The 27,952-nt window shown below is 45.1% G+C and overlaps 1 protein-coding gene across 10 annotated transcripts in view; it reads right to left on the bottom strand.

Moving 5' to 3' along the window:
* The window catches only part of ENOX1 (ecto-NOX disulfide-thiol exchanger 1), a 513,658-nt gene that overhangs the window by 53,579 nt on the left and 432,127 nt on the right, over nucleotides 1–27,952 (bottom strand). For all 10 annotated transcript variants that reach the window (XM_086328859.1, XM_086328858.1, XM_086328857.1 and 7 more), the window contains 2 exons: nucleotides 19,724–19,831; nucleotides 15,824–15,880 (listed from right to left, as the gene is read on the bottom strand). In XM_086328859.1, coding sequence (XP_086184985.1) covers nucleotides 15,824–15,880; nucleotides 19,724–19,831 — 165 coding nt within the window. The remainder of the gene's footprint in view (nucleotides 1–15,823; nucleotides 15,881–19,723; nucleotides 19,832–27,952) is intronic.

Consider the following 27,952-nt stretch of genomic DNA (forward strand, 5'->3'; position numbering starts at 1 on the left):
AACCACACCCAAGCTTACAGCGGTGCGACACGCCATCCTTCTGCACACGTGTGTCTGTGTGTGTATACACGTGGTGACAGGAGCAGGGAATTACACCCGCACAGGTGTGGGAGCTTTACACAGGTCATGCCTGAAGACTTCTGCCCTAGCTTCAAGTCCTCCTTCTCAAAGCTGGCATGGAAAGAAATTGTGCAGATTCTGAAAGTCTCATGAACATAAGCAGCTTATGAGCATATGCTGAACAGTTTGGAAACTGTCCAGACAAAGAAAGGCACTCTGAGATCTCACAGGGAAGCTGACCTAACAATAAAAATGACGGCGATGCTGAGCATCATGGCCACAAATCTCTCCTACAAGGGCAGTTTCAGGGCTGGAAAGGCTGAGGCGTAGAGGATTTTCTTGGGGGGAAGAAAAGGAACAGAAATCTTAAAACAACAATGACAAACAAAACCTATTAAGTGTTCTGAGGCTGTGAGTCTCTCTAGAGAGAACATAAAATGTGAAGGCCTCTCCCATCAGCAGGAGTGGCTGGAAGCTTTCCTTCCCAGCTCAACAGTCTGCTCTGCCTGGATCGGGAAAACATGGAGGAGGGCGACGCAGAGGTTGGCGGGCAGAAGTTCTGAAATTTTGTGAGGCCGTAAGTCAGGTTTCGGAGAAGGCAATGGCACCCCACTCCAGGACTCTTGCCTGGAGAATCCCATGGATGGAGGAGCCTAGTAGGCTGCAGTCCGTGGGGTCGCTAAGAGTTGGACAGGACTGAGCGACTTCACTTTCACTTTTCACTTTCCACTTTCATGCACTGGAGAAGGAAATGGCAAGCCACTCCAGTATTCTTGCCTGGAGAATCCCAGGAACGGTGGAGTCTGTTGGGCTGCCGTCTACGGGGTTGCACAGAGTCGGACACGACTGAAGCGACTTAGCAGCAGCAGCAGCAGCAAGTCAGGTTTAAAGCCACAAGCAGGAGCTGCGCGGCCTTCCTGAAGGTGTGGTTACGCTGCCCTGTTCCAGATAGCTACAGACAGGATGTCTGGTGCCTGGGAGTGCAGGGTGGGCGGGTGGCCCTCTGGGCAGGGTGGGCAGGCTGGGAAGGAGGGAGGGGGTGCTCATTTGGCCATGAACTCATGGCTGGGGGCACGATTCTCACCTGTCAGGCCCTTAACAGGGTGGGGTGCAGGGGCGGGGGGAAAGAGGAGCCTCTATCAGAGCAAGAAGGGCTTGTGAGGCTGAAGGACTGGAATGCACTTCAGGTGCTGGCAGGTCGTCTGAAATTTCCAAGTCTGACCTTTACAACCCCCTCCAGGAAGTCCGCCAGGATTGCAGCTGCAGATTAGCATCTGGGTTTGTTGTTGTTGTTCTTTTTTTTTTTTGGCCTGGAATTCCAGGGTAAACTTATTTTGGGGTAAAGTTTCCATGACATGGGCATATTTGTATGACAACGTACACCTTTGGTGAAGGCAGTTTGGCCAACTTGAGCTGGCAGGGACAGGTGTGGTGGTTGGCAGCCCTTGCTCTTCTGCCTGTGGCTTTACAAGTGCTGGCGGCTGCAGAAAGTGATGGAAACTTGGCAAAACTCTTCCTGTGGTGATCTGTTCTGCCCCACCTCCCCTTTTTTTCTTCTTTCCACCTACTTTTCTTCTTTGTCACTTTCCTACACATTTCCTCGAAGAAACGCCACAGTCTAGTGAGTTATGTGCCACTGTGATGGACGAGGTCTGGAGATGAGCAGTGTGTGTGGAGAGAGAGAGGCTGACCGCCCTGCACAGAGTTCTAGAAACCTCTTCAGACCCCAGGAAGCGCCGAGCAGGAAATCCCTGAGCGAGACCAGTGTCACGGGTGGTAAGCCGGGCGACGCTGGCCCCAGCCTGGGAAGAAGCATCTCTTACTTCCCTTTCTCTTGGGCCCCGTGGTGCGAAGAAACAAGGACTGTGGAAATCACTGCACGACGTTTAATATTCTAAAAACAACAACGGGGCTTCCCAGTGGTCCAGGGCTTAAGGATCCGCCTTGCCATGCAGGCAAGGACCCGTGTTCGATCCCTGGTCTGGGAGGATCCTGCCTGTGGTGGGGTGACTAGGCCCGTGGGCCACGACTACTGAGCTTGTGCTCTAGAGTCCGGGGGCTGCAACTACCGAGCCCACGGGCCGCAAATACCGAAGCCCGCAGGCCGAGAGTCCTGCAGAAAGAGAAGCCACCGTACCGCAACCAGAGAGGAGCCCCTGCTCGCCGCAACTAGAGAAAGTCTGCACATGGCAATGAAGACCCAGTACGGCCAAAGATTAAAAAAGAAAAAACAAATGTCTAGGAAGCCCTACGGCTCCTAAGAAACACAAGGACTAACAAGAGAGGATGCCCACCCCCTGGTGAACCCCTGTTCCCCGGCGGAAGAACGGAAGCAGCCTCAGAGAAGAAGGTGCCCCGCGTTCCCCTACCATCTTCCGGAGGCCCCATAACCGCTTCCGTCCACCTTCTGGGCCCCTGGCTTTTTTCATAAACGCTCCTCAGCCTTCTTCCTGTTCTGTTCTGAGCAGCACACCTTGCAGGGATAAGCAGGATCTCCTGGGAGAAAGGGATTGCGCTCTCTGGGTTTATTACACTTCAGAGTGATACTGCCTGCACTCAACTCAGGTCTGTGTGTTTCTGTCTGCGTCTCTTGCTGATGGTTTGGAGTTTCCATGTATCTGCTGGGCCATCTTAGAAAAGAAAAGTGAATTTTCTATTTGGACTTGGAACTCTTTCCATCTTTTTACTTGAAACCTTCTTCTCAACTGCATGTATCCTCCTGAGACAGTGGACTAGCCTCGTTTGTACAGGGGTGGTCTGGGTCTGAGGTCCACACAGAGAACAGACTCTGCCCTCCCCCAGGCCACCAGGAAGATAGCCCTCTAGTTCACAGCACAAATTCCTCCAATAACATGTCTCTGCCTTGTTCTTCTAAATCATTTATGAAGGCTATACAGTTTGCCTGTATCTTCAGAATGCAGACTTTTTTCATGCCTTTTATGGGGGACACACTGCACAGTATGTGGGATCTTAGTTCCCTGACTGACCAGGGATCAAACGCACGCCCCCGGCATTGGAAGTGCAGAGTCTTAACCACTGGATCACCAGGGAAGTCCCAGAATGTAGGCATTCTTGGGAGCTGTTTCCCTTTCCAATTGAGAACTCAGTACCCACTCTCTGTGGTAACTCTGTATCTTTCCAGCTGCATCAGTCAAGTCCCACTTCTGTGCGACCCCATGCATTGTAGCCCACCAGGCTCCTCTGTTCATGAGATTCTCCAGGCAAGAATAGTGAGTGGGTTGCCATGCCCTCCTCCAGAGGTTCTTCCCAATACAGGGATCTAACTCATATCTCCTGCATGTCCTGTTGCAGGCAGATTCTTTACTGTTGAGCCACTGTGGAATTCCCTCGATGTGGTAACAACCAGACATTATTATGTGTTGTTTACTTCATCACTTACCATGTAGGCGATGAGGTTTAATCTTTCTAAAGAATCAGAGAGGAGTTTGGGGAGATAGGATACATGTATATATATGGCTGAGTCCCTTTGCTGTCCACTTGAAACTATTCCAACATTGTTAATCAGCTATACTTCAATACAAAATAAAAAGTAAAAAAAAACAAAAACAAAGAATCAGTGGATCTTCCTCTAACAGTTCAGTTTAGTTCAGTCGTGTCCGACTCTTTGCGACCCCATGGACTGCAGCACACAGTCCCTGTCCATTGCCAGTTCCTGGAGTTTGCTCAAACTCATGTCCATTGAGTCGGTGATGCCATCCAACCATCTCAGCCTCTGTCGTTCCCTTCTCCTCCTGCCTTCAATCTTCCCTAGCATCAGGGTCTTTTCCAATGAGTCAGCTCTTTCCATCAGGTGGCCAAAGTACTGGTGTTTCAGCTTCAACATCAGTCCTTCCAATGAATATTCCAATGATTTCCTTTAGGATGGATCTCATTTCAGTCCAAAGGACTCTCAAGAGTCTTCCCTAACACCACAGTTCAAAAGCATCAATTCTTTGGTGCTCAGCTTTCTTTGTAGTCCAACTCTCACATCCATACATGACTACTGGAAAAACCATAGCCTTGACTAGATGGACCTTTGTTGACAAAGTAATGTCTCTGCTTTTTAATATGCTGTCTAGGTTGGTCATAACTTCCCTTCCAAGGAGTAAGCATCTTTTAATTTCATGGCTGCAGTCACCATCTGCAGTGATTTTGGAGCCCCCCAAAATAAAGTCAGCCACTGTTTTCTCATCTATTTGCCATGAAGCGATGGGACCAGATACCATGATCTCAGTTTTCTGAATGTTGAATTTTAAGCCAACTTTTTCACTCTCGTCTTTCACTTTCATCAAGAGGCTCTTTAGTTCTTCTTCACTTTCTGCCATAAGGACAGTATCATCTGCATATCTGAGGTTATTGATATTTCTTCTGGCAATCTTGATTCCAGTTTGTACTTCATCCAGTCCAGCATTTCTCATGATGTACTCTGCATATAAGTTAAATAAGCAGGGTGACAATATACAGCCTTGACGTACTCCTTTTCCTATTTGGAACCAGTCTGTTGTTCCATGTCCAGTTCTAACTGTTGCTTCCTGACCTGCATATAGATTTCTCAGGAGACAGGTCAGGCGGTCTGGTACTCCCATCTCTTTCAGAATTTTCCACAGTTTGTTGTGGTCCACACAGTCAAAGGCTTTGGCATAGTCAATAAAGCAGAAATAGATGTTTTTCTGGAACTCTCTTCCTTTTTCCATGATCCAGCGGATGTTGGCAATTTGATCTCTGGTTCCTCTGCCTTTTCTGAAACCAGCTTGAACATCTGGAAGTTCACGGTTCATGTATTGCTGAAGCCTGGCTTGGAGAATTTTGAGCATTCCTTTGCTAGCGTGTGAGATGGGTGCAATTGTGCGGTAGTTTGAACATTCTTTGGCATTGCCCTTCTTTGGGATTGGAATGAAAATTGACCTTTTCCAGTCCTGTGGCCACTGCTGAGTTTTCCAAATTTGCTGGCATATTGAGTGCTGCGCTTTCACAGAATCATGTTTTAGGATTTGAAATAGCTCAACTGGAATTCCATCATCTCCACTAGCTTTGTTTGTAGTGATGCTTCCTAAGGCCCACTTGACTTCACATTCCAGGATGTCTGGCTCTAGGTGAGTGATCACACCATTGTGATTGGGTCGTGAAGATCTTTTTTGTATAGTTTTTCTGTGTATTCTTGCCAACTCTTCTTAATATCTTCTGCTTCTGTTAGGTCCATACGATTTCTGTCCTTTATTGTTCCCATCTTGGCATGTAATGTTCCCTTGGTAATTCTAATTTTCTTGAAGAGATCTCCAGTCTTTCCCATTCTATTGTTTTCCTCTGTTTCTTTGCACTGATCACTGAGGAAGGCTTTCTTATCTCTCCTTTCTATTGTTTCGAACTCTCCATACAAATGGATATATCTTCCCTTTTCTCCTTTGCCTTTCGCTTCTCTTCTTTCCATAGCTATTTTTAAGGCCTCCTCAGACAACCATTTTGCATTTTTACATTTCTTTTTCTTGAGGATGGTCTTGATCACTGCCTCCTGTACAATGTCAGGAACCTCTGTCCATAGTTCTTTAGGCACTGTGTCTATCAGATCTAATCCCTTGAATCTATTTGTCACTTCTACTGTATAATCATAAGGGATCTATCACTAAATCCCAATTAAGTGGAAAAGCTTGCCCATTTCAAAAGTGCTTAAATGGTGGACGAATTAACTAATGCATTGTTAAAGACTAGTCACTGCACACTATCTATGACAGCAAAGACAACATTTTAAAGTCCCACAGGAGGCACATTAAGTAACCTACAGGACACCTACGGCATGAAGTATGTAAGCAGTCATTAAAAGAAAGAGAAAATCAAGTGTCATGTATTAACACATATATATGGAATCTAGATGTCTCTAGAAAGCAGAGACATTACTTTGCCAACAAAGGTACATCTAGTCAAACCTATGGTTTTTCCAGTAGTCCTGTATAGCGTGAGAGTTGGACTATAAAGAAAGATGAGCACCAAAGAATTGATGCTTTTGAACTGTGGTGTTGGAAAAGACTCTTGAGAGTCCCTTGGACTGCAAGGAGATCCAACCAGTCCATTCTAAAGGAGGTCAGTCCTGAATACTCATTGGAAGGACTGATGCTGAAGCTGAGTTTGGCCACCTGATGCAAAGAGCTGACTCATTGGAAAAGACCCTCATGCTGGGAAAGATTGAAGGTAGGAGAAGGGGATGACAGAGGATGAGATGGTTGGATGGCATCACTGACTCAATGTACATGGGTTTAAGCAAGCTCTGGGAGTTCATGATGGACAGGGAGGCCTGCAGTCCATGAGGCTGCAAAGTGTCGGACACGACTGAGTGACTGAACTGAACTGAGAAAGATGCTCCTGATGAACCTATTTGCAGAGCAGCAGTGGAGACGCAGACACAGGGAACAGACTTGTGCACACAGTGGGGGAAGGAGAGGGGGGACGAGCTGAGAGAGCAGCGCTGGAAGGTGTGCATCACCACGTGCAAAATACACAGCCAGCGGGAATTTGCCGTGTGACTCAGGGAACCCAACTAGCACTCTGTGCCAACCTAGAGGGGAGGGAGGTGGGAGGGAGGCTCAGAAGGAGGGGCCTATGTACACCATGGCTGACTCATGTTGATGAATAGCAAAACCAACACAGCGTTGCAAAGCAATTATCCTCCAATTAAAAGTATAATAAATTAAAAACATAGAAATGTCACATTAAGAAAATCTCTTTGATAACATGGGAGAATGCTCATGATTCACCATGAAAAATAAATGTAGGCTGTAAAACTGCCCATATGGTAAACTGTAAATCTGGTAAAAGTGTGTATGTGTGTACACAGACAAAGCTGAAGGAAACACAAAGAAGTGTGAACACTCATTTCTGAGTCGTAAGATTGCAGGTGGTTGTATTCTCTGTATTTTCTTGCACTGTCCACATTTTCTACAAAAAGAAATGCTCTTTTAAGTTAACAACGTGTGTGTGTGTGTATTGGATCTATAAAAGTTACTAACCTTTCATTGTAAACAATTGCTTTTGCTTCTACATCACATAGGATTATCATTAACCTTTGGGGGGAAGAGTATTGGTTTCCAAAATGGAAAACTTTGGTTTCAGATCTTGGCATCAGGTATAAAACTATCATGTCTGTGTCAGACCATTTCACTCAGTACTGAAATTTATGTCTCCTTTGGCTGTTTCTAACTTGACCTGGGGGAGAAAGTGTTTTCACTTCTCCAAATCCAACCTGTCAGCTTTATTAAACATGTGCCAATCCTATTAGAGTTGACTCACTGGAAGAGACTCTGATGCTGGGAAAGATTGAAGGCAAAAGGAGAAGGCAGCGGTAGAGGATGAGATGGTTGGATGGCATCACCGATTCAATGGAGATGAACTTGGGCAAACTCCGGGAGATAGTGAGTGACAGGGAGGCCTGGCGTGTGCTGCAATTCAGGGGGTCGCAGAGTCGGACACGACCTAACGACTGAACACCACCACCGCCAATCCTATTACATGCTCCAAATCCTCTAATGGCCAGGCAGGTCCTCAGAGCTCCTGTCCCTGACAAAAAGGACCAACTGCAGCACCGGCTCCAGCTGCAGAAAAACAGGGTGTACTTGGCAGGAAGGCTCCTGGTAAGGAACCTCTCGAGTGTTTGCCAGAAACAAAAGCACGAACCCTGAAGTCAGCTTTGGTCTATCCTGACAGCAGCTCCCTTTCTCATCCTTCCCTGGAGCTCTGCAGGTGTTGGGGAGTGGGTGTACAAATAGAGTCTCCTCCCACCATCAATTCTTTCCAAGAGGGCTGGGTCGGGATGGGTGTAGGTTTTTTCAGAAGGAATTTTGGATTTCACAGCAAATGGCATGGCAGAAAGCTAATTCACCAAAACAAAACATCGTTAACTAGCTGCATGCGGGCAGGAGAGTAGAGGGGGGTTGCGGTGGGAAAGTTAGCAGCAGCAGGAAAAAAGCTACATTTCAGAGGCTGTGACTGGAGGAAGAGGCTGGACTTTGGGTGTGAACATTTAATATGTGAACAGGAACATATCTTGTAGGATAAAGGAAATATTAGGCTTCCCAGTGGCACCAGTGGTAAAAAACCCGCCTGCCAATGCAGGAGACATGAGAGATGTGGGTTTGATCCCTGGGTTGGGAAGAACCCCTGGAGGAGGGGCCTGGCAACCCACTCCAGTATTCTTGCCTGGAGAATCCCATGGAGAGAGGGGCCTGGTGGGCTGCGGTTCATAAAGCTGCAAAGTCAGACATAAATGAAGCAACTTAGCATGCACGCACGTCCAGAGCAAGGGTGACCTCAGGCAGCTACAGCTGTGGGCCCATCTCTCCCTGAAGGAAGACAAAGTAGCTACTGATTTTCCAGTTGAGCTTTTTAGGGGTTTCAAAGCCCCTATAAACTCACGCATGGTGCCCTATGCCCACCAGCGTCTCCTCCCTGTGGACCCAATCCTTCCAAGAAAGGTCTTATCTCCAGAGAGTTTATGAAAACATGCCAACTAGCTACCTCAAGCCCGTTCATTATTTGCACTGTGGTATCAACCTGAAGGCAGGAGGAGAAGGGGACGACAGATGACGAGATGGCTGGATGGCATCACTGACTCAATGGACATGAGTTTAAGCAAGTTCCAGGAGAAGGCGAAGGACAGGGAAGCCTGGTGTGCTGCAGTCCATGGGGTCACAAAGAATCGGACATGACTGAGCGACTGAACGACAACAATCGACCTGAAGGTGGAGAGTAAGTCTCGATGGAATGAGACAGACAGAAAGTGAGTTTTGGTAAGAGCAGGACATGATGACAGCATCAGCTCCAAGTAGGGCAGAGACAAGGTCCATAGCAGTTACCTATGGATCTCCAAAACCCAGCATCACACCCGGCACGCGGAAGGATGGGGCAGTAATAATAGCCAGTACTTCCTGGCCACATCAGCACTGCTAAGCAATGCTCACGGGAACCCTGCGAGGTAGCTGCGATCAGTACCTTCATCTTCCATGTGAATTAAATGGTGGTGCAGGGCGCCATGCATGGCTCAGGGTCTACCAGACAGTAAATGACAGAACCAGGACTAAAGCCAGGCTGCTTGGCACCCAGCTCTGCTCCTAACCTCCACACTCTCCTGCCTCCTTCAATGAATACTTGGGTTTACTGAGTCAAAAAGGGGTGGAAGGTGAAGTCAGACAAACATAATATGATCACTCATATGGGGAATCTAATTTTTTCTTTAAAATATGATACAAATGAACTTATTTACAAAACAGAAATAGACTTACAGATATTGAAAGCAAACTTATGGGTTATCAAAGGGAAAACATGGTGGGTATAAATCAGGAGCTTGGGCTGAACATACATCGTGCCTGCACTCAGTTGAGTTCGACTCTTTGCAACCCCATGGAGTGGAGCCTTCCAGGCTCCTCTGTCCATGGATTCTCCAGGCAAGAATCCTGGAGTGGGTTGCCATTTCCTCCTCCAGGGGATCTTCCCAATCCAGGGATCAAACCCATGTCTCCGGCATCTCCTGCACTGGCAGGCAGATTCTTTTACCACTGACCCCGCTGGGGAGCCCTGAATGTACATACCACCATATGTAAGATGGATAACCAACAAGGATCTATATAATACAGGGAACTCTACTCAATGTTTTCTGATGACCTATATGTGAAAAGAATCTAAAAGAGAATGAAGACGTGTATATGGAAAACTGAATCAGTTTGTTGCACTCCTGAAACTAACACAATGTTAGTCAACCAACTGCTATTCGCTTCAGTCGTGTCCGACTCTGTGCGACCCCACAGACGGCACCCCACCAGGCTCCTCTGTCCCTGGGATTCTCCAGGCAAGAATACTGGAGTGGGTCGCCATTTCCTTCTCCAAGTAAACCAACTACACTACAATAATTTTTTTTTTAAGGAATGGAAGCCTGTGTTGGAACACAAACTGAGGGACTCTGTACAGCTCAGGGTGAGAAGAAGGACATGCAGGGGCTGGAAGGACCGTGATGTCTGTCTGCAGTCTCACCGCTGGGGTCTGGCAGGCACATGCTCCCTGGGCTGGTGCCCCAGCTCCCGCCTGCGGAGCCTGTGCAACGGGGTGGAAGGGGGCTGAGGGGCTCCTTCCTGTCTTGTCTATTCCTCTTTCGGTTCAAGAGCAGGCGCCCCCGGCCCCCCCCCCCCCCACGAGCGGGCAGGAAGTTGTTACGGGAGGAAAGGGCAGAGCCTGGGTTGTCTCCGCCCTTTGAGACTAGGGTCCCAGTTTCCTGTGGGTTTTTTCTCTTTTGCCTTGTTAAATACATGAATATGTATGCTTCTGTCTCGTGCTTATGCACCTGAAAGACGAGAGCACACCCTAAAACCGGGCCCAGAATTCGGCACCAGCAAAGCTCCCCGCATGCAGTACACACCGTTAGGATACCTGGTGAACGGTGGCTGTCTGCTGCGACATGCTAAACCTGAAGAAGGCCTTCACACTGCAGCTCTTTCATAGATGCCTCATCCATAGATGCCTATGGACACACTGAGGATTCACTTTCTTGTAGACACAACGTGAAAAGCTGAAAAATATTTTCTCTTTTGTGTTTTTTATTTTTGGGGATGGGAAAGGTATTCCACGGGATGGGGGTAACCTTCAACACCACAAATTCAAACTCTTTGCAGATTGCCAATGGTTTCTCTATCTCCAGTGTGTGAGCCTGAAGTAGGCAAACAGAGGTTGGGAGCAGCAGCTTGCCTGGAGTAGACGCAAAGAGGGAGGAGAAAAAAAATCCATGGGAAGGGACTCTCCTGGCTGTCCAGTGGTTAAGACCCTGTGTGTCCAAAGTAGGAGGCGCAGGTTCGATCCCTGGTCAGGGAACCAAGATCCCACAAGCTATGTGGTGTGGCCAAACAAAAACAAAGTTCATGGAACACCTTGAGAATAAATTGTTCTGTATACATTGCTGGCTTAAGTAGCCACTTTATTCAATCCCTCTTACTCTCACAGCCTTTCTCTCTCTCTTCCCTTCTACCAAACGTATGTACGTAAGGGTCATAGCTGGCGATGGGATACCTCTGGGAGGCATTTGGGAGGAAGGTTGTTAAAAAAGATGCAAGATGAGGACAGATATTAAATTCTTTTAATTCAATAAATTAACAGTAATACTTTGAGATTCTATTTTTAAAGTGATATTTTAATATCTGTTACATATAGTGAGCTGGGACCAGGTTAGTTATTCAGCAATCCTAGAAATTAAGAGAGAGCTGAGAGGAAAAAAAAAAAATCATAGCTTGGGCTTTTAGGAAAGAAAATTGGTTCTGGAATAACTGAAATCTCTAAAGGATCTGTGCTAAAGGCTAGTTTTAAACTTCGGTGTACTTATACAAATCCAGTTTCAAATATAGGGAAAAACCTATTTCAAATCCCAAATGCAGTCCTCTTAGAGAAAAAGCCTTGGCAATCGATCTGTTTCTGGCGCTAATGCTTGTGGATTAGTTGTCAGAATCTTTTTTCTTGTGGGCGCAAGCCTACAGAAGGTCTTGTGTGTGGGACAAGGGTCGGCTTTGCAAGGGTACCTCTGCTTGGGGACTTCAAGAATACTGAATGAGGTGTCAGGCAGATACTGTCGTTGCTCCAGAAGACGCGAAAACGACAGAAAAGTATAAGTGACTGCCTGACTCGACATGCAGCCAGTGTCCCATAAGCTTGGCTCTTGAGGTTAAACTGGCCAATGAGTTATTAAATCGTTAAGATTCCACGTATCTTTGAGTGGATCCCTTTAGGATGACTGATGGATATGATCCATGTGCACCTGCCAAGCTAATATTCTTTCGATTAAAAAAAAATAATGTTACTTATTTATTTAGTTTTGGCTGTGCTGGGTCTTCATTGCTGCTCAGCTTTCACCCAGTTGCGGCGTGCGGGCTTCTCTTGTTGGGGAGCATGGGCTCCAGGCTGCCAGGGCCTCAGCAGTTGCAGCTCCTGGACCCTAGAGCACAGGCTCAATAGTTGTGGTGCTTAGTTGCCCTGCAGTATATGGGATCTTCCCAGACCAGGGACTGAACCCATGTCTCTCACACTGGCAGGCAGATTCTTTACCACTGAGCCACGAGGGAAGCTCCCACCCTAACATTCTGAATGCCCAGCAGTTCTATGAGGTCTGAATCTCCCTGCCAGACTTCTAATGTACAGAATCCTCCAGAAACAAACAGGAGCAATGCAGACCAAGATTTATGGACGTGTAAATCATGGCATTTTTTATAATGTTAAAAAAATAATGTTAAAAAAATAAGAAGTTAAAAGCCTAACACATTAGGCATGCAGTTCAATTAGTTCATGTCTCCATTCTACAGCCATTAAGAACCATGCTTTTGAGGAACATTTGTTGACATGAAAAATATTCATGATATAATGAGAAATCAGAAAGGTATAAAACACAAGACACTATGAAATCATATTTATTTCTTATTCCTTTTTTTAATGGTTTTTCCCCTCTGATCATATACATGCATGTGATTGAGAAGAACTAAAATAAAATACTGATAGTGACTATTTCTGAGTAATGAGATCTTTTTCTCTAACCTCTGTGTGTTGTCTAGTCACTCTCTCGTGTCCAACTCTTTTTCGACTCCATGGACTGCAGTCCACCGGGCTCCTCTGTCCATGGGATTTCCCAGACAAGAATACAGAAGTGGGTTGCCATTTCCTTCTCCAGGGGATCTTCCCAACCCAGAGACTGAACCCGTTTCCTGCTTGGCAGGTGGATTCTTTACCACTGAGCCACCAGGGAAGCCTTACTACCTACCTTTGTATTCTTTTCTGTGATTTTCCAGTTTCATACAAAGCTCCTTTTCTAATAAAATATATTGTTTTAAGGAAGCAACTGTTAATCTCACAAGAATATCCAGCAAAGCCAGTGCCAGTCTACTATATATTATTAATAAATGATAAATGTACAAAGTTCTTGTCCTTGCATGTGAATAATGATGGTTGAAAAAAAAAATCTATATGCCTTAGTCAATAACCTCTGGGCCAGAAGCTTTAAACCTCATGATCCACATTAAAATTCAGCATGTCAAAGCACTGCCTACTGTATTAAATACTGCTGATACTGATGCATGAAACGGGAATTGATACCTGTTGAGAAGGTACGCTGGGCCGGGTGTTTATATATAGCGTTTTGCATAGGTCACTTCTAGACGAGGAAGGTGAAGTTCTAAGAGGTCTAATTACTGGTTCTGGTCACATGGCTAGTCAGTGATCAAAGTGGATGCAAACCTTCTCAGTCTGACCACAGAGTGAAAACTTCAGATGACACACAGATATTAAAAAAAAAACAACTTAAACTATTTTGCTAGTGCTCTGAATGTGTGGCCCAAATAACTACGTTTTGTTTCTCATCTTGCACCACAGCCTGGAAGAGGTGCTGGAGAAGCTGCCTAAAGGAGACAGCATGACGGAAAAGAGAAAGGCAAGGGAACAATCCACCTACAGGGAGACACCTGAGTAAACAGGCAATTCTTAGGGCTGCAGAAACCAGCCTAGCCCTCTGCCCAGTGACAGAGAAGGCAAGCCATTGCTACCAGCTCCATCAGTCTGCGAATCTCTCCCCCCTGTCTCCCCCCAGCAAGGTCTTGCTCCTCCCTCCTACTCGGCGTGCACGAATAACATCTCTCAATGGTGGTTTTTGGTGGTTGATTACAAAGCACATGTCATGGATTCTAGAGAGGTTTAAAAATTTTTTTTTTCATAATTTTTTTAATTTTTTGGCCATGCCTCATGGCATGTGGGATCTTAATTCCCTGACCAGGGATCAAACATGCACTCCCTGTATTGGAAGCGCAGTCTTAACGACTGGACTGCCAGGGAAGTACCTAGAGGTACTTTTAAACATTAAAACTTTCCTTTAGAGAGGACATCAGACCTTAAAGATGATCTCTTTTCACTCTTTCCATTCAATAATAAACGTCTTTAGACATATCATAAGAAAGAGCTTACAGACTAGACATTGTGTCAGGCCTGTCTTCCCATGCATCATCCTGTTTAATGCCATCAGCAGATGAGTTCAGAATCTTAACAACGTCCTAGTGTGAGGTTAGAACCTCACAGTCACTTAGTGATTCCGTATCAAGTATCGCATTTGCTTCCCACAGTAAACCTTAAGGAAGGAGAGGGAGGTGCTATCACCCCATTTTACAGATCAGGAGGGTGAGGCACACTGCCACTTTGCCTGGCTTATTGGATTAGACAGCAGCTTCCTCGAAAGGCACGGAGGGGCTGACTCTGGGGAGGCAGGGAGTGGTGCACGCAAAAATTCTGAAACATAGCAGCAATGTGTCCCTGGAAGACAGGATCCTGAAAAAGCGTTTTCAGGTAGGGATGGAGTAATCAGACACTGGAGGGTGAAGACAAACGCTGCTTAGGCCTCACTGTTGCCTGTGGAGAGCTCTGGGTGAACGGCTTCCTTCCCTAACTTTCCAGGAGGTCATGCTTGATTATCCATTACGGAGAAGCCATAACAACCACATCTTAAGGTTCCCATGTGCCTTAGCTTATTGTATCATTGTGAGTTTTTTGAGGTAGGCTTTGTAGATAATTTTGCAAATGAAGCTCAGAGGGGTTTAGGAACAGGTTAAGCTGACATAGCGAGTAAGCAGCAAAGTCGGGATTTCAAACCACATCACATCACGTCCACCTCACCTTCCTGCACACGTGTCTCATCTTGTGTGTTGCCTGCCCGCGTGTTCCTTAGCTCATCAGTCTTTTGTTGTAGGTTTTTGAGGGCAGACGGCAAGCCTTATATTTCTTTGTAACCACCCCTCCGGGACTGAGCAGAGCCCCACGCACACAGTAGGTTCTCAAAAAGCATCATATGTCAAATATCTGTTTGGGAGTAACAGAAGTTATCAAGAGGGACTCTTTGGTACTCTGAATGTCAGGCTCTCTGCTGTATATAATTAAAACAAGAGTGAACACGAGATGTGTAATTTCTCCCAGCTCCAGCTTAATCAGGCATTCATTACCATGTCTGACTCTCTGTTACGTGAAGAGAACTGCTCAGTAAGCATGTTCTGTGATGAGGCCAGTCAGATACAGACAGACATCAAAGAGATTTCAGAAAAGGCACAAACAAAATCATCAAACATGTGGAGAGACAATGATCTCCATGGCGTACTGCTTCATCTGAGACTAAAGAACTTACAAGGTAAAGAGGGTATTTGACTACTAAGGAGAAAGAAGCTGGGTGCCAAGTGGGATCGGGTACCATTAGCCTCTCTCAAGAGGAAGGACGGCACCACGCTACTGATCTGGGTCAGAGACAGAGGGAGGTACACATTCAGGGGTTTTTCTGGGAGAAGGAGTTTGCTTTGAACCCTCTTCAGCACAGCAAGCATTTCACTGTGATGGCTATCACAATCATTTCACTACCATCTTCACAGCCAGGCAAACCTAACAAATACACATGCAATATACAACTTATTATCCTGCTGGGTCTCATTCCATTTGCCATCCCAACACCACATTAGTTTACAGCTTTCAAAACATAAAGGGCTCGAATGAATTCATTGAGATTGGAACTTTTATGACACAGATCAGCTCAAGTACTTCTACGCTGACATTTGGTAACCTAAGCTAATAGGACTTACCCTATTTTATTGCCAAACCACACACGGGTCATCTTCATAAGCTACTGAGAGGCAGGGTTTCTGACTTCCTTTGTGTTAAAAAGTGCCACCTTCTCATGAGCATTTAATCAACACCAAGCAAAAAAAGCAAACGTCAGATTCGGGGTACCTACATTTGTGTCCTCGTGGCTGTGGCCATTGGTCTCGACCAACTCCTTGGTACCCTTCAACTGCAGGTTTAAAGAGAAAACAAAAACAGAACAAAAACCCAAATGAATAAGCAAGCATATCTATTAAGTGCATAACATCCTGTTGACCCTGATTTATCTGAAGCTACACTTCAGAAAACTTCCAACAAGAAAAAAAACAGAAGGAGCACATAATTCTAACGAGTCTTACTGAAACCAGTTTGAGGCCAATATTTTATGAAACTTGATGGCTGGCAAAAAAATAAATGGGCCTTGGCCATTCTTTTTAAATAATAAGATTAGAAAGCAGTTTCATAGGCATAAAATGTATAAAATTGGTTCTTAAGAATAATAAATGATTTCATTTCCTCGTTGTATTGCTATTAATTTAAACCCTGCAGTGTTTGCAAGTTGCCGCCAGCTAAATGATGTTATACTAATGATTATTCGAGAGTGATGTATTTTCAGTCGCTTTAATGCGCTGCAGCGCTACTGTACTCGTCCTCCTAGAGAACCTATTCGAATGACTGACGTGATTTCTGGAGGCCTAGAGGAAGATGCTCTGCTGCTTTTTGGAAAGGAAGAAATGGGACCTCGGCTCCTTGGTCACCGAGGCATTAGAAGCAAAGCTGAGACTTTTAACAGTGCACATCTGAAAATGCCCTTCTCTCTGTTCTCTCTCAGAAGGCTTAGGAGTAATCAGTTACCGGGAGATTTCCCGGAAACCTTTAATTGGCGTTTTTATTCCAGCCTGACTTGAAGCAAACACGTGGAGACAAAGAACAAGGGCAGAGGTGAGCAGCCTTGCAGCTGTCTGCTGGCATTTCTTCCTGGCTTATTGCGCTTAGGAAGCAGCATCTTCAGCACTCTCTTTTTTTAATGCCTAAAATAAAGCACTCACAGTGCGATATAAATGCTTAAAGTTTGAAAGAAAATAAATGCACCACCAACATGTGTGACTCAGATGTTGGTTCTTTTGGGTTCTATGTACATGTCAGAAGGAAAGCTTTTTTGGTTTTTGCAAGGCGATCTCAAACTCTCAGCAAGAAAGGCACCCACTCTCCAAGCCAAGAGCAGGGCTCTGCCAAAGCCGTGGCGACATGAAGGGGCTGAGGACGGGGCAGCAGACTGCGGAACCGTGGAGCCGAAGAAGGCTCATTTCCACATCATCGCACTTGAGAAAGAGACATTCTGTCCAGGGGTCCTCAGGGTGGCACCACGGATGTTTCTGCACACCAGGATGAGGGAGCGCGGGCAACGTGTGTCAAACGTGAGAAGCCAAGTGTACCTCGGCAACAGGAAGCCCAGCTGGTCAGGGCACGAAGGGACTTCAAAACCCCTGCTTTCCGATCTGAGAGTTTTCTTTCCATGGGCGACCCTCACCATCTCCCTCACGGCTTCTCCCGCCTTGCAACTCACGCTTCCAGGAGTTAAGAGTGGGGCTGGCTCAGAAGAAGGTTTTGCTGTTTTTCAGTGGAAGGAATGGACTCTATTTAAAGCCCTGTCCCACCTTCACATGTTTCCCAGCACAAACATACCCATTGCTCTCCTTCTTCTGTTTAAATAAATTCCATTGTCCTGCTTTGTGTTACCCTCACTCTGCCGTGTGTGTGTGAGATCTCACTCCCCATTTGCCTGCTCTCTGCTGTGGGATCCACATGTGTCCTCCTTGCCTGGGGCGGTGGGCTGGCCTCTCCGTCCTCACCAGCCTACCCTCTGTCCCCTCTGGAGCTGCTGCTCCCCTCGAGATGGAGAGGTTGGCATCGTGTCCGAGGACACCTGGGCTTAAGTACAGGGTGTCGAAAAGTGAGTGTTAGTTGCTCAATCGTGTCCAGCTCTTTGTGACCTCATGGACTGTAGCCTTCCAGGCTCCGCTGTCCATGGAATTCTCCAGGCAAGAATACTGGAGTGGGTTGCCATGACCTTCTCCAGAGGATCTTCCCAACCCAGGGACTGAACCCGGGTCTCCTGCATCGCAGGCAGATTCTTTACCATCTGAGCCACCAGGGAAGCCCATGCAGAGGTAGGTGTGCTTCTAATTGTACGTGCGTGTGTGGGTGTGTGGTGGTGGCGATACGGAGTATGGCAGAAGGAATATGTCCACTGCCTGCTCTCGTCTCTAAGATGACAGATGGGGGCACCAGCTGAGGGGCTCTTGAGAAAACAGCAGCCGATGGGCCCTCTTAGACTTATGTATTCTTGGGGTCTTTGCTTGAAAAAGAGCCATCCCATTAGCACAGCAGATTTTAAAATGCTTCCTCTCCAGTCATACTTCCTAGGTCTTCAATGATTTCAGTTGTTCTGAATCTCTTTCATGTTACCCATTTATCCTTTTTTTTTAAGGAATGGAGAATGAAGTGTGATGCTTCACCACAGCTTCTGTGTGCTCACTGCTCTTTAAAAACGCGTGTCATGACAAGGATATAGCAATGTGATCTGCAAAACTTAGCGTCTATTTTTATGACTCGGGTTTGGACTTCACATCAACATAAAGGACTGGAGTCCTTTAGAGGAAGAGGAATTCACCCCCCTCATCCCAGTAAATCAAAGAGACAGAGAGAGAAAACACAAAACAACAAAGCTCAGGGACGTGCATGTTTGATCAGGTGCAAATCTGGACCAAATGTGCTCCAATTTTTTGGAAGCTTTTTCATAATGCAAAGGAAGAAAGAACAGGACAGAAGAAAGACTGCAGGTCTCTTAGACAGCAGGTCACTGTGAATTTAGTCATCAATATTTCCCAGTTCAATCTAACTTCTCCAAAATCATACACAGTCAGACTCAGTCTGTTATTGTCTTAATCATATAAAGATAATGATTAGTTTAAGAAAGGATTTTCCTCCAAAGCTAAAAAAGCTTATAAACTATCCAACACCTTCAAGGTTCTCTCACAATTCACTGATACTTGTAGAGGAAAGTGACTGAAAATGTATTTTCTTGGTTTCAAACCATTAAAAAATCATTTGTACAGTGACTGAGTCACAGTGGGCTAGGTCATACTTCCCCAACTTCATAGGTTTTTTTTTTTTAAATCACTTTTGAAGTGATTTATGTTGTACAAAGGACCTCCTCATATATCATGGTAAGTGAAAATTTTAAAGCAATCTAAATTTGACTACCCCCAAAGGGTTGGGGCTACTACATGTGATTTTTTTTCCCCTTCCATTTGCCATTCATTACTTCATGGGCAGCCTGTGAAGGCCAGAAATAGGAAAGTATTTCAGGAACTTGCCTGGCTTCTCCTGTGTAGATAACGGGGCTTAGATTTCACTCAGCTGCCAAGCAATCCATCTTACCCTGCTGTAAGACAATACTTTCAAATCCACTTATCAATGTCAGGCCACACTTTAGTATCAGAGAAAGCCAGGATGAAATGATCAGATTTACAAACTTCGGATAAAAGGTCTGTTGCTCACCCTGGCTAGATAAGTGTCCTGATGTACAGGGGAGAGTTTTGTGGGTTTTTTTTTTTTTTTTTTAATGTTGCTATGAATCAGTCCTTTTTATTCAGATGTCTGCAGGAGGACCATGGGCTATGCTAAACTCATTTTCCTCACGATTAGACTTAAGATGAAACTAGCTGCTTGCTCTGAAATTTATCTGCATCTCCAATGTTTTAAAATTTAATCAAAATTCATTTGTCTTCTGGAAGAAAGTTTCACAGATCGCTGGGAGGCTTGGATGGCCTAAGAGGTACCAAAGTGAGAACAGAGATGCTGGAGATAAGATTAATAATCCCACGCAGCAAAGCTGGGAGGTTGGGATGGTCCAGGATAATCCTACTGCAGATTAACTTCATCCAATGCTTGCATATGCGTCAAACACGGGGAAGCGTGTGTCTGTGTTTGAACTGATTCGCGGGTCGGAGCTGTGGCTTTCACTTACTTGTTCCTGGAGAACTTTGAGTAATGCTTGTGTGTGTGACTGCTCTTCCTTTGCTTGCTCCAGTTCTGACTTTTTGTTGTTCAACTCCTCCTGGATGGTCAGCAATTGCTGTGAAATTAAAGGATGTTTACAATAAGATAGAAGGCCAACTGGAATATTTTAAGATAATCAGAACATCCATTCCAAAACACAAGAAAAAAATTTTGTACACGCCTTAAAGTGTAATCTGGACTTCAGTTGACTTTTTAAAATGCGCATTTCACCCCCTACATAGGGTAACGAGCATGCAGTTAATGCCACAGTCTCAGGCTGTTGGTGACACTGATGCACAATGCTTGTGTCAGTGTCTGTGAAGGCACCTTTGTTTGCCTTTGAACAGATGCACATTTATAAAAATAATGCATGTTAGGTAGGAAGTTAGGCATGAGCAACCAGGGGTGCCCTAGCAGGAAAGGATGAAAGCTGATCTCTAAACCCCATCCCAGAGGCAACCAGGAGAGCTCACAGACGTGCTACAAAATTACCACAGAGACTTTTCCACCTCCTGAACATGTGCCCTAGCACACAGGGGATACAAACTAACCACAGGGGCCTCCTCTAGTAACCTTAGGCAGCTAGGAGTCCATTAAAGGCTCATGAATATTCTACACATATATGCATCTGATTGTAACAGACTCAATTATGAGAAGACATACACAACAGGACCTGCTGTTATATAACTTGAGAGTGTCCATCAGCCTTGAGCCTATGCCTATTTGCATTCCCTTTCATTGACTGGTGGTGGGTACAAGCCCTATTTTGCACAGGGCACAAGCAAAGGAGGAGACAGGAAGTATAAAAAGGGGGAAGACAGGAGGTATTGTGAGAGGACTATGACTCCTGCCTGTGTCTTGGGGACTATCTGTCTAATAAAACTTCTGTTTCCTTGGGCTGTAACTTGTCTGTTGTTTTAAACCCTTTAGTCAATTGTTCCAAACGTTTGTTGCAACAAGAAGCGAGGAAACGAAATGCAGAATCATGGTAAGAAACAAAAATATTGATAGCTGAAGAGATTAAAAAAAAAACACAACACTTAAAATAATTAGTCCATGTCCAAGGTTACATCAGTTTACACTGGACCCTACAGCTAGCTTTAGAGTAGCTCTGTAAAGCCGTTTCGCCAGGTGGTTGGGACCACAAACGAGACTTTTACTTTCTCTGTTATGACGGTGATGTTTTATTAGATCAGCAGGACTCAGGTCCAAACAGCAATCAATATATCAGCAGAGAAAACTGCTGATATAAGCTGTCAAAACACTCAGCTATGGCCTGCACTGCTATTTGGAAGCAAGGCACTGATGGTATTGCTGGAAGCTTGAGCGGTCCTTGCCCCCATCAACTGTAACTCACGCAGAGGCTCACCTGGCCTGCCAGGAGGATGCGGCTACCCAGCACTAATTCTCTGTAACGCGGTTCTCTGTTAATATAGACACAGGCTGGAGAACACATTCAAGAGCTTCCAAACAGGCCCTGGAAACAGTGTGTCTATTCAGAGCTTCTTGACAACAGAGGGCTAGTTTGCAAAGACAAATGTGTGTTTCTTCTGCTCCCGCACAAAACAAGTGGTGCCCTAATGACATGGAAATGTCAGTGCGTAGCCATCTCCACGCCAAGGCTGCTGCTTCTGGGGCTTGACAAGCTGGCTGCAGAGCTGCCTGGCTGGTTCTGAACTACCAAGGCTGGAATAAACAATGGCACTGGATTCCCGGTGCTTAAACCTACCAACTGGAAGGATTAAATCAGATCTTCAAATCCGCTAGTTTAGGGGGTATGTTGAAGACAGGAAGTGCTCAGAAAAACACACTGTGTCTTAACCCCCGGGCTTGCTTGTCCTGGCCCCTCACCTGGTGCGGGATATAGATTTAAACATAAACAGTGATTTCCCTGCAGTTTTGAAAACACTCAGTGCCTCTTATTTCACCACCTGCCCCGATCATACACTGCCCATATGAGGCAATACACACAGCCCACGCGGGCTCCCTTTAGACGTGATGTGGTTTAATGGGTACCAATTGATTACAGCGCAGAAACCAGAGGGCCGTATTGTACTTTGGCACCATGACAGGTAACGAAAATGGCCCTTTCCAAACGGTGGGGAATGATCCTGTTTCCTTATTCTCATTCACGACCAGCCCCAGAATGGTTCTGAAGGGATCTGGTGCTCTGACTTCCATGATGCTGAGTGGATTTTTTGTGTCATTAGACAATTTCGAATCCAATCCTGAAACCTCCTTTCAAAATGAGCCGAATAGAGGACAGGGAATTATCTTCAACAGCTCCTGTTCACTCACTGCTGTAAGCGAAGTAGCAAAACTTAGAGAAACAACTGATGTCTGGCTGAAGGGGGCTGGCCACGCTAAGGATGGCGCCCCTGGACAATGGAAAACCAGGCAGCCATTAAAAATGAAGTTACACAAATGTCTCTGGACACAGGAGAAACTCAACATACTGTTCCCTGCATGAGGGGTTCACTGAATTTTGCAAAACAGAAAAGGATCTGGATAGAGTCTGCGGGTGAGTAGGTTTGTGGATCCTTCTGTTAGTCTGGCTTATAATTTTCTGGGAAGTCTGTAAGGAGCAGACACTGCTGTAGTAATAATAAGAAAAAAAAAAAGCAAATGAACTTAAATAACATTGAGGAAACAACAAAGAGGAAAACTACCCAGACACAACTCTCAGTTATCATTACCAACACTGTGAATAAATCAGAGGGCAAGCGAGAACCCTACTGGAGTCTGCCATTTCAGCCACACGTTACAACACTGCTTCATTCAAAACATGACTGTGTGTGCACACGTGCACGCGTGCACATACACACACTCCCTTCCTTGGACCTCACTTCCCCAGGTTAGCATCTATCTTTTCTCACTCTTACGTGGAATCACGCTTTTTAATTTAAATTGTAATTCCAATTTAATTCTTTAAATCAAAAAGTGTGATTCCAAGGAATCATCTGCATTTCCTTCTCTTCTCATATGCAGGCAACCATTTTCAATGGTTTCTCTTTTATTTGAATGTGTTTTTCCAAAATATATACTGTTGTCGTGTGAGTATGCAATTGCATGTAAGTGGCTGTGCCATATTTCATGTTTACTATGTTTTTTACAAAGCGCTATTCTTTTAAGATAACCATGTTGATATGCATATATCTCTAACTACTGCCTCTGGTGGCTGCGTAATAGTCTATGGGGCATGTCCACCCAGTTATACCTATTTCGCTCTCCCAGTGAAGCCCACTCAGATTACCCCCATTTCTTGCCCCCTGTCAGGGCTACAGTGGGAGACTCTGGTGCTTGTCCCTCCGGACCTGTGGGATACTTTCCCTGGTGTGTATCCAGCAGTGGATCTGCTGGTTCACAGGACACGCTTGAGGATTTCACTGCCAAAGCGGCTTTACAGAATGGCTATACAGTCTGCCCACTCACCAGTGCTGGATGAGTTACTGTGTCCACACTTCACATTACCTAGCTTTCTAATATCTGTCAGTCTAATAATATCAAGATTCTTCATCTTTTAAAATCATCTCATACTTTCTCTGATCCCCTGTGATTTTAGGCTTTACTTCCACATGTATAACTTGGGTTTAGAAAAGGCAGAAAAACCAGAGATCAAATTGCCAACATCTGTTGGATCATAGAAAAAGCCAGAGAATTCCAGAAAAACATCTACTTTTGCTTCATTGACTATGCAAAAGTCTTTGCATGGATCACAACTGTGGAAAATTTTTAAATAGATGGAAGTATCAGACCACCTTACCTGTCTCCTCAGAAACCTGTGTGAGGGTCGAGAAGCAAGAGTTAGAACCAGACATGGAACAATGGACTGCTTCAAAACTGGGAAAGGAGTATGACAAGGCTGTATATTGTCACCCTGTTTATTTAACTTACATGCAGAGTACATGATGCAAAATGCTGCACTGGATGAATCTCAAGCTGGAATCAGGACTGCTGGGAGAAATATCAACAACCTCAGATATGCAGATGATACTATTCTAATGGCAGAAAGTGAATACAAACTAAAGAGCCTCTTGATGAAGGTGAAAGAGGAGAGTGAAAAAGCTGGCTTAAAACTCAACGTTCAAAAAACTAAGATCATGACATCTGGTCCCATCAGTACATGGCAAACAGAAGGGGAAAAAGTAGAAACAGTGACAGATTTTATTTTCTTGGGCTCCAAAATCACTGCAGATGGTGACTGCAGCCATGAAATTAAAAAATGCTTGCTCCTTGGAAGGAAAGCTATAGCAAACCTAGACAGCATATTAAAAAGCAGAGACATCGCTTTGCTGACAAAGATCCATATAGCCAAAGCTATGGTTTTTCCAGTGGACATGTATGGATACGACAGTTGGACCATAAAGAAGGCTGAAGAATTGATGAGCCATAAAGATGGATATGACAAGTTGACAGATATAAAGCTCTGAAGAACTGATGCTTTTGGTGCTGGAGAAGACTCTTGAAGGTCCCTTGGACTGCAAGGAGATCTAACCAGTCAATTCCAAAGGAAATCAACCCTAAGTATTCACTGGAAGAACTGATCCTGAAGTTCTAATACTTTGGCCACCTGATCCGAAGAGCCGACTCACTGGAAAAGACCCTGATGCTGGGGAAGATTGAAGGCAAAAGGAGAAGAGGGCAGTAGAGGATGTGATGGTTAGATAGCATCACTGATTCAATGGACATAAATTTAAGCAAACTCCAGGAGATGGTGAAGGGCAGGGAAGCCTGGTATGCTGCAGCCCATGAGGTCTCAAAGAGTTGGACACGACTTACTGATTGAACACACACACACACACAGTGTGCATACGTCAATGCTAGTCTCTAAGTTTGCCCCAGCCTCCCCTCCCCCGCCTGGGACCACATGTCTGTTCTCTACGGCTGTGTCTCTATTCCTGCCACACAAAAAGGCTCATCTGTGCCATTCTTCATAAAAATCAGAGACATTACTTTGCCGACAAAGGTCCATCTAGTCAAAGATATGGTTTTTCCAGTAGTCATGTATGGATGTGAGAGTTGGACCATAAAGAAAGCTGAGCGCCAAAGAATTGATGCTTTTGAACTGTGGTGTTGGAGAAGACTCTTGAGAGTCCCTTGGACTGCAAGGAGATCCAACCGGTCCATCCTAAAGGAAATCAGTCATGAATATTCATTGGAAGGACTGATGCTGAAGCTGAAACTCCAATACTTTGGCTACCTGATGGGAAGAACTGACTCATTGGAAAAGACCCTGAAGCTGGGAAAGTTTGAAGGTGGGAGGAGAAGGGGACGACAGAGGATGAGATGGTTGGATGGCATCACTGATTCGATGGACATGAGTTCGTGTAGGCTCTGGGAGTTGGTGATGGACTGGAAGCCTGGAGTGCTGCAGGCAATGGGGTAGCATAGAGTCAGACACATTGGACTGGACTGAACTGACCCGTTTTTGCGGATTCCATATATGTGCAGTAATATATGATATTTTCTTTCTTCTGACTTACTTCACTCTGAATTACAGACTCTAGGTTCATCCACATCACTACAAACAACCCAATTTTGTTCCTTTTCATGACTGAGTAGTATTCCATTGTGTATATGTACCACAACTTCTTGATCCATTCATCTGTTGATGAACATTAAGGTTGCTTCCATGTCCTGCCTATTGTAAACAGTGTTGCAATGAACATTTAAGTCAACTTAAAGCATGCTTTCAGGCTAAAATCAAATCATTTGATGACTTATAATGTAGAAAAGAGCTGCACCCTCTAGCCAGACAACGCCCCTCACTAAGGCACAGGGTTGGGCAGTGGAGCAGGGCCTTATTCTCATCCCCATTCACCCATCTGGCCTGTTGTCCTGCTCGGGGCAAAGCTTGCACAACTATTTGCAGCAGTTTTGGGGTTCCTCCTCAATAAAGACCCCCTCCATTCATCCAAGCAAAGCTAGTTTTCTTTCATCTTCCCAAAGCACTTTTATATGACTTATTACAGTTCATAGGAATCTCCCCAGCTAGACTACATCCACCAAGGGCAGAAGCCATAACTGGGTTACCTCTAACATACAGTAGGTGCTGAATGAATGAATGAGTAAAGAGGTAAATGAATATTTGCTCTGGTTCACCCAATTCTATGAGATTAAGCCATAATCTAGCAAAAAACAAAACAAAGGAAAAAACCACACACACACACACCAAACTAAAACAAGCTCAGTAACTACTTGATCTATCACTGGGTAACTTATTGTTCCAGACATATGGATATATGAAAGCTTCAGAGGGAAACAGCAGTTCCACGAAAGGCATTCTGATTCATTACTCTGGAAGTAATAGATGCTGTCCTGAAGCTATAGGGGAATATTTCTTCAAAGTCTAAGGAAGCCTAATCAGTGAATTTATAATTATGTAATTTCTTCCCCATGTCCCACCGGAAAGCAAACAAATAAACCAAAACCGCCACTAGGAAAAACAAAATCAACACAGCCCTAGAGTACTGTTTGCATTCTTTCAAACCGTTTCTTTTGTTTATCAAACATCAACTCATGAACCTAATATTTATGTATTCAAAACAGTGGTAATTCAGAACTGCTATTCCATATTTGACTAGATGCCCTATAAAAACAATGAGATAGCCTGCAACTAGATAATTTAAGTCAGGCTTTCTGGGTCTTTTTTCTCTTCAAATTTATGAAACTGTATAATGTTCTTTCCGGTTTGAATTTTTAAGTACCAAAGTGCCTCAATTACAGAAGTTCACAGGTAGCAAGAACTTAATCAGAAGAGCCTTTCGGTTGGACTGGCTGACTGCAGCATAATTTTAATTTAACAGCGGAGAGTGTGGCATTAAACAGATGCACTATTACATCTTTTGGTGGTTACAACTGACTCTGTTCCAATTAGACAATTATCCATATGCCAATCAAGTGCAAACACTCGGGCGGACAATAACAGGTAAATAAATGCAGTACCTGACACATCTTGATGTTTCCAGGCCACTGATTTAATAGGATCATTTGTAATGCTCTTTGGGGATGTAGACTTCGGTGTGTAATGGGTCTTTCTCTCTGACAAATTCAAAGTGCATTACAAATGTTATTTGGAGCCCCAGAATAAGTGAGGTCACATTTCCATTTTTATAGATGGGCGAATCATGGGCGCCCAAAGGTTAAGTCATGGACCTGAAGCCATGGTGTCTTGCAAAGACCTACCGCTTGCCCAACTCAATTTCCCTGCTTCAAACTGCACTTTTTACCCTGGCAACCACATCAAACCCTTAATATGAGAGGGAAATGAGGACATGCGAGGTTTAAAACCCTCCTAGCAAGGACTTCCCGGAGAAGGCAATGGCACCCCATTCCAGTGTTCTTGCCTGGAGAATCCCAGGGACGGGGGAGCCTGGTGGGCTTCCATCTATGAGGTCGCATAGTTGGACACGACTGAAGCGACTTAGCAGCAGCAGCAGCAAGGCCTTCCACCTAGGCTTTCACCATTTTCCACTTACGAGTGAGGCCGTTTTTGTACCTTGTGGGACATGCTTTTCATGCACCCTTTGTGAGCAGTATGGTAAATTTCACTTTCCTTTAAAAACTGTAACTCTCTCCTTGTCTTTCTTGCTTACGTTTTATACTTTCGTCACTAAAGTGAAGTCTATATAACTAAAAGATAGTATAAAGTTAGATCCCATGAAAATCATGGACTATGGTGCAAATTCACGGTAGGAAGTACACCAGCAACGTCTGATGATGAGCTGTTGTTTGTTGACTCACTCAGTCGTGTCTGACACTTTGCGACCCCATGGTCTGCAGCACGCCAGGCTCCCCTGTCCTCTATGTTCTGGAGTTTGCTCAAACTCACATCCATTGGGTCGATGATGCCATCCAACCATCTCATCCTCTGTCGCCCCCTTCTCCTCCCGCCCTCAATATTTCCCAGCATCGGGGTCTTTTCCAATGAGTCGAATGATAAGGTGACGCTCACAGAACTGTGATACCTCAGGAATCTTTGGCAGGACTGGTGAGCTGCTGGGGCATGGAGGTGGTGCTTGGTGTAAAACCGAGAGGATCCCTAAATAGAACACTGATTTTGTGTCTTTCATGGTGGTGGTGGAGCACTTTCTAAATTTACAGTGGTGGCAAAGTCACATGAACTTATGCCACGAGGTAGATACACACTGACAGTGACCGCCAATCACACACAAGGCTCTGCCTGAAGGTAGACACA

This window comes from Bos grunniens, chromosome 12 (genome assembly GCF_055505025.1).
Source record: "Bos grunniens cultivar Pamir isolate PY7600 chromosome 12, Bosgru_T2T1.0, whole genome shotgun sequence".
Lineage (NCBI taxonomy): Eukaryota > Metazoa > Chordata > Mammalia > Artiodactyla > Bovidae > Bos > Bos grunniens.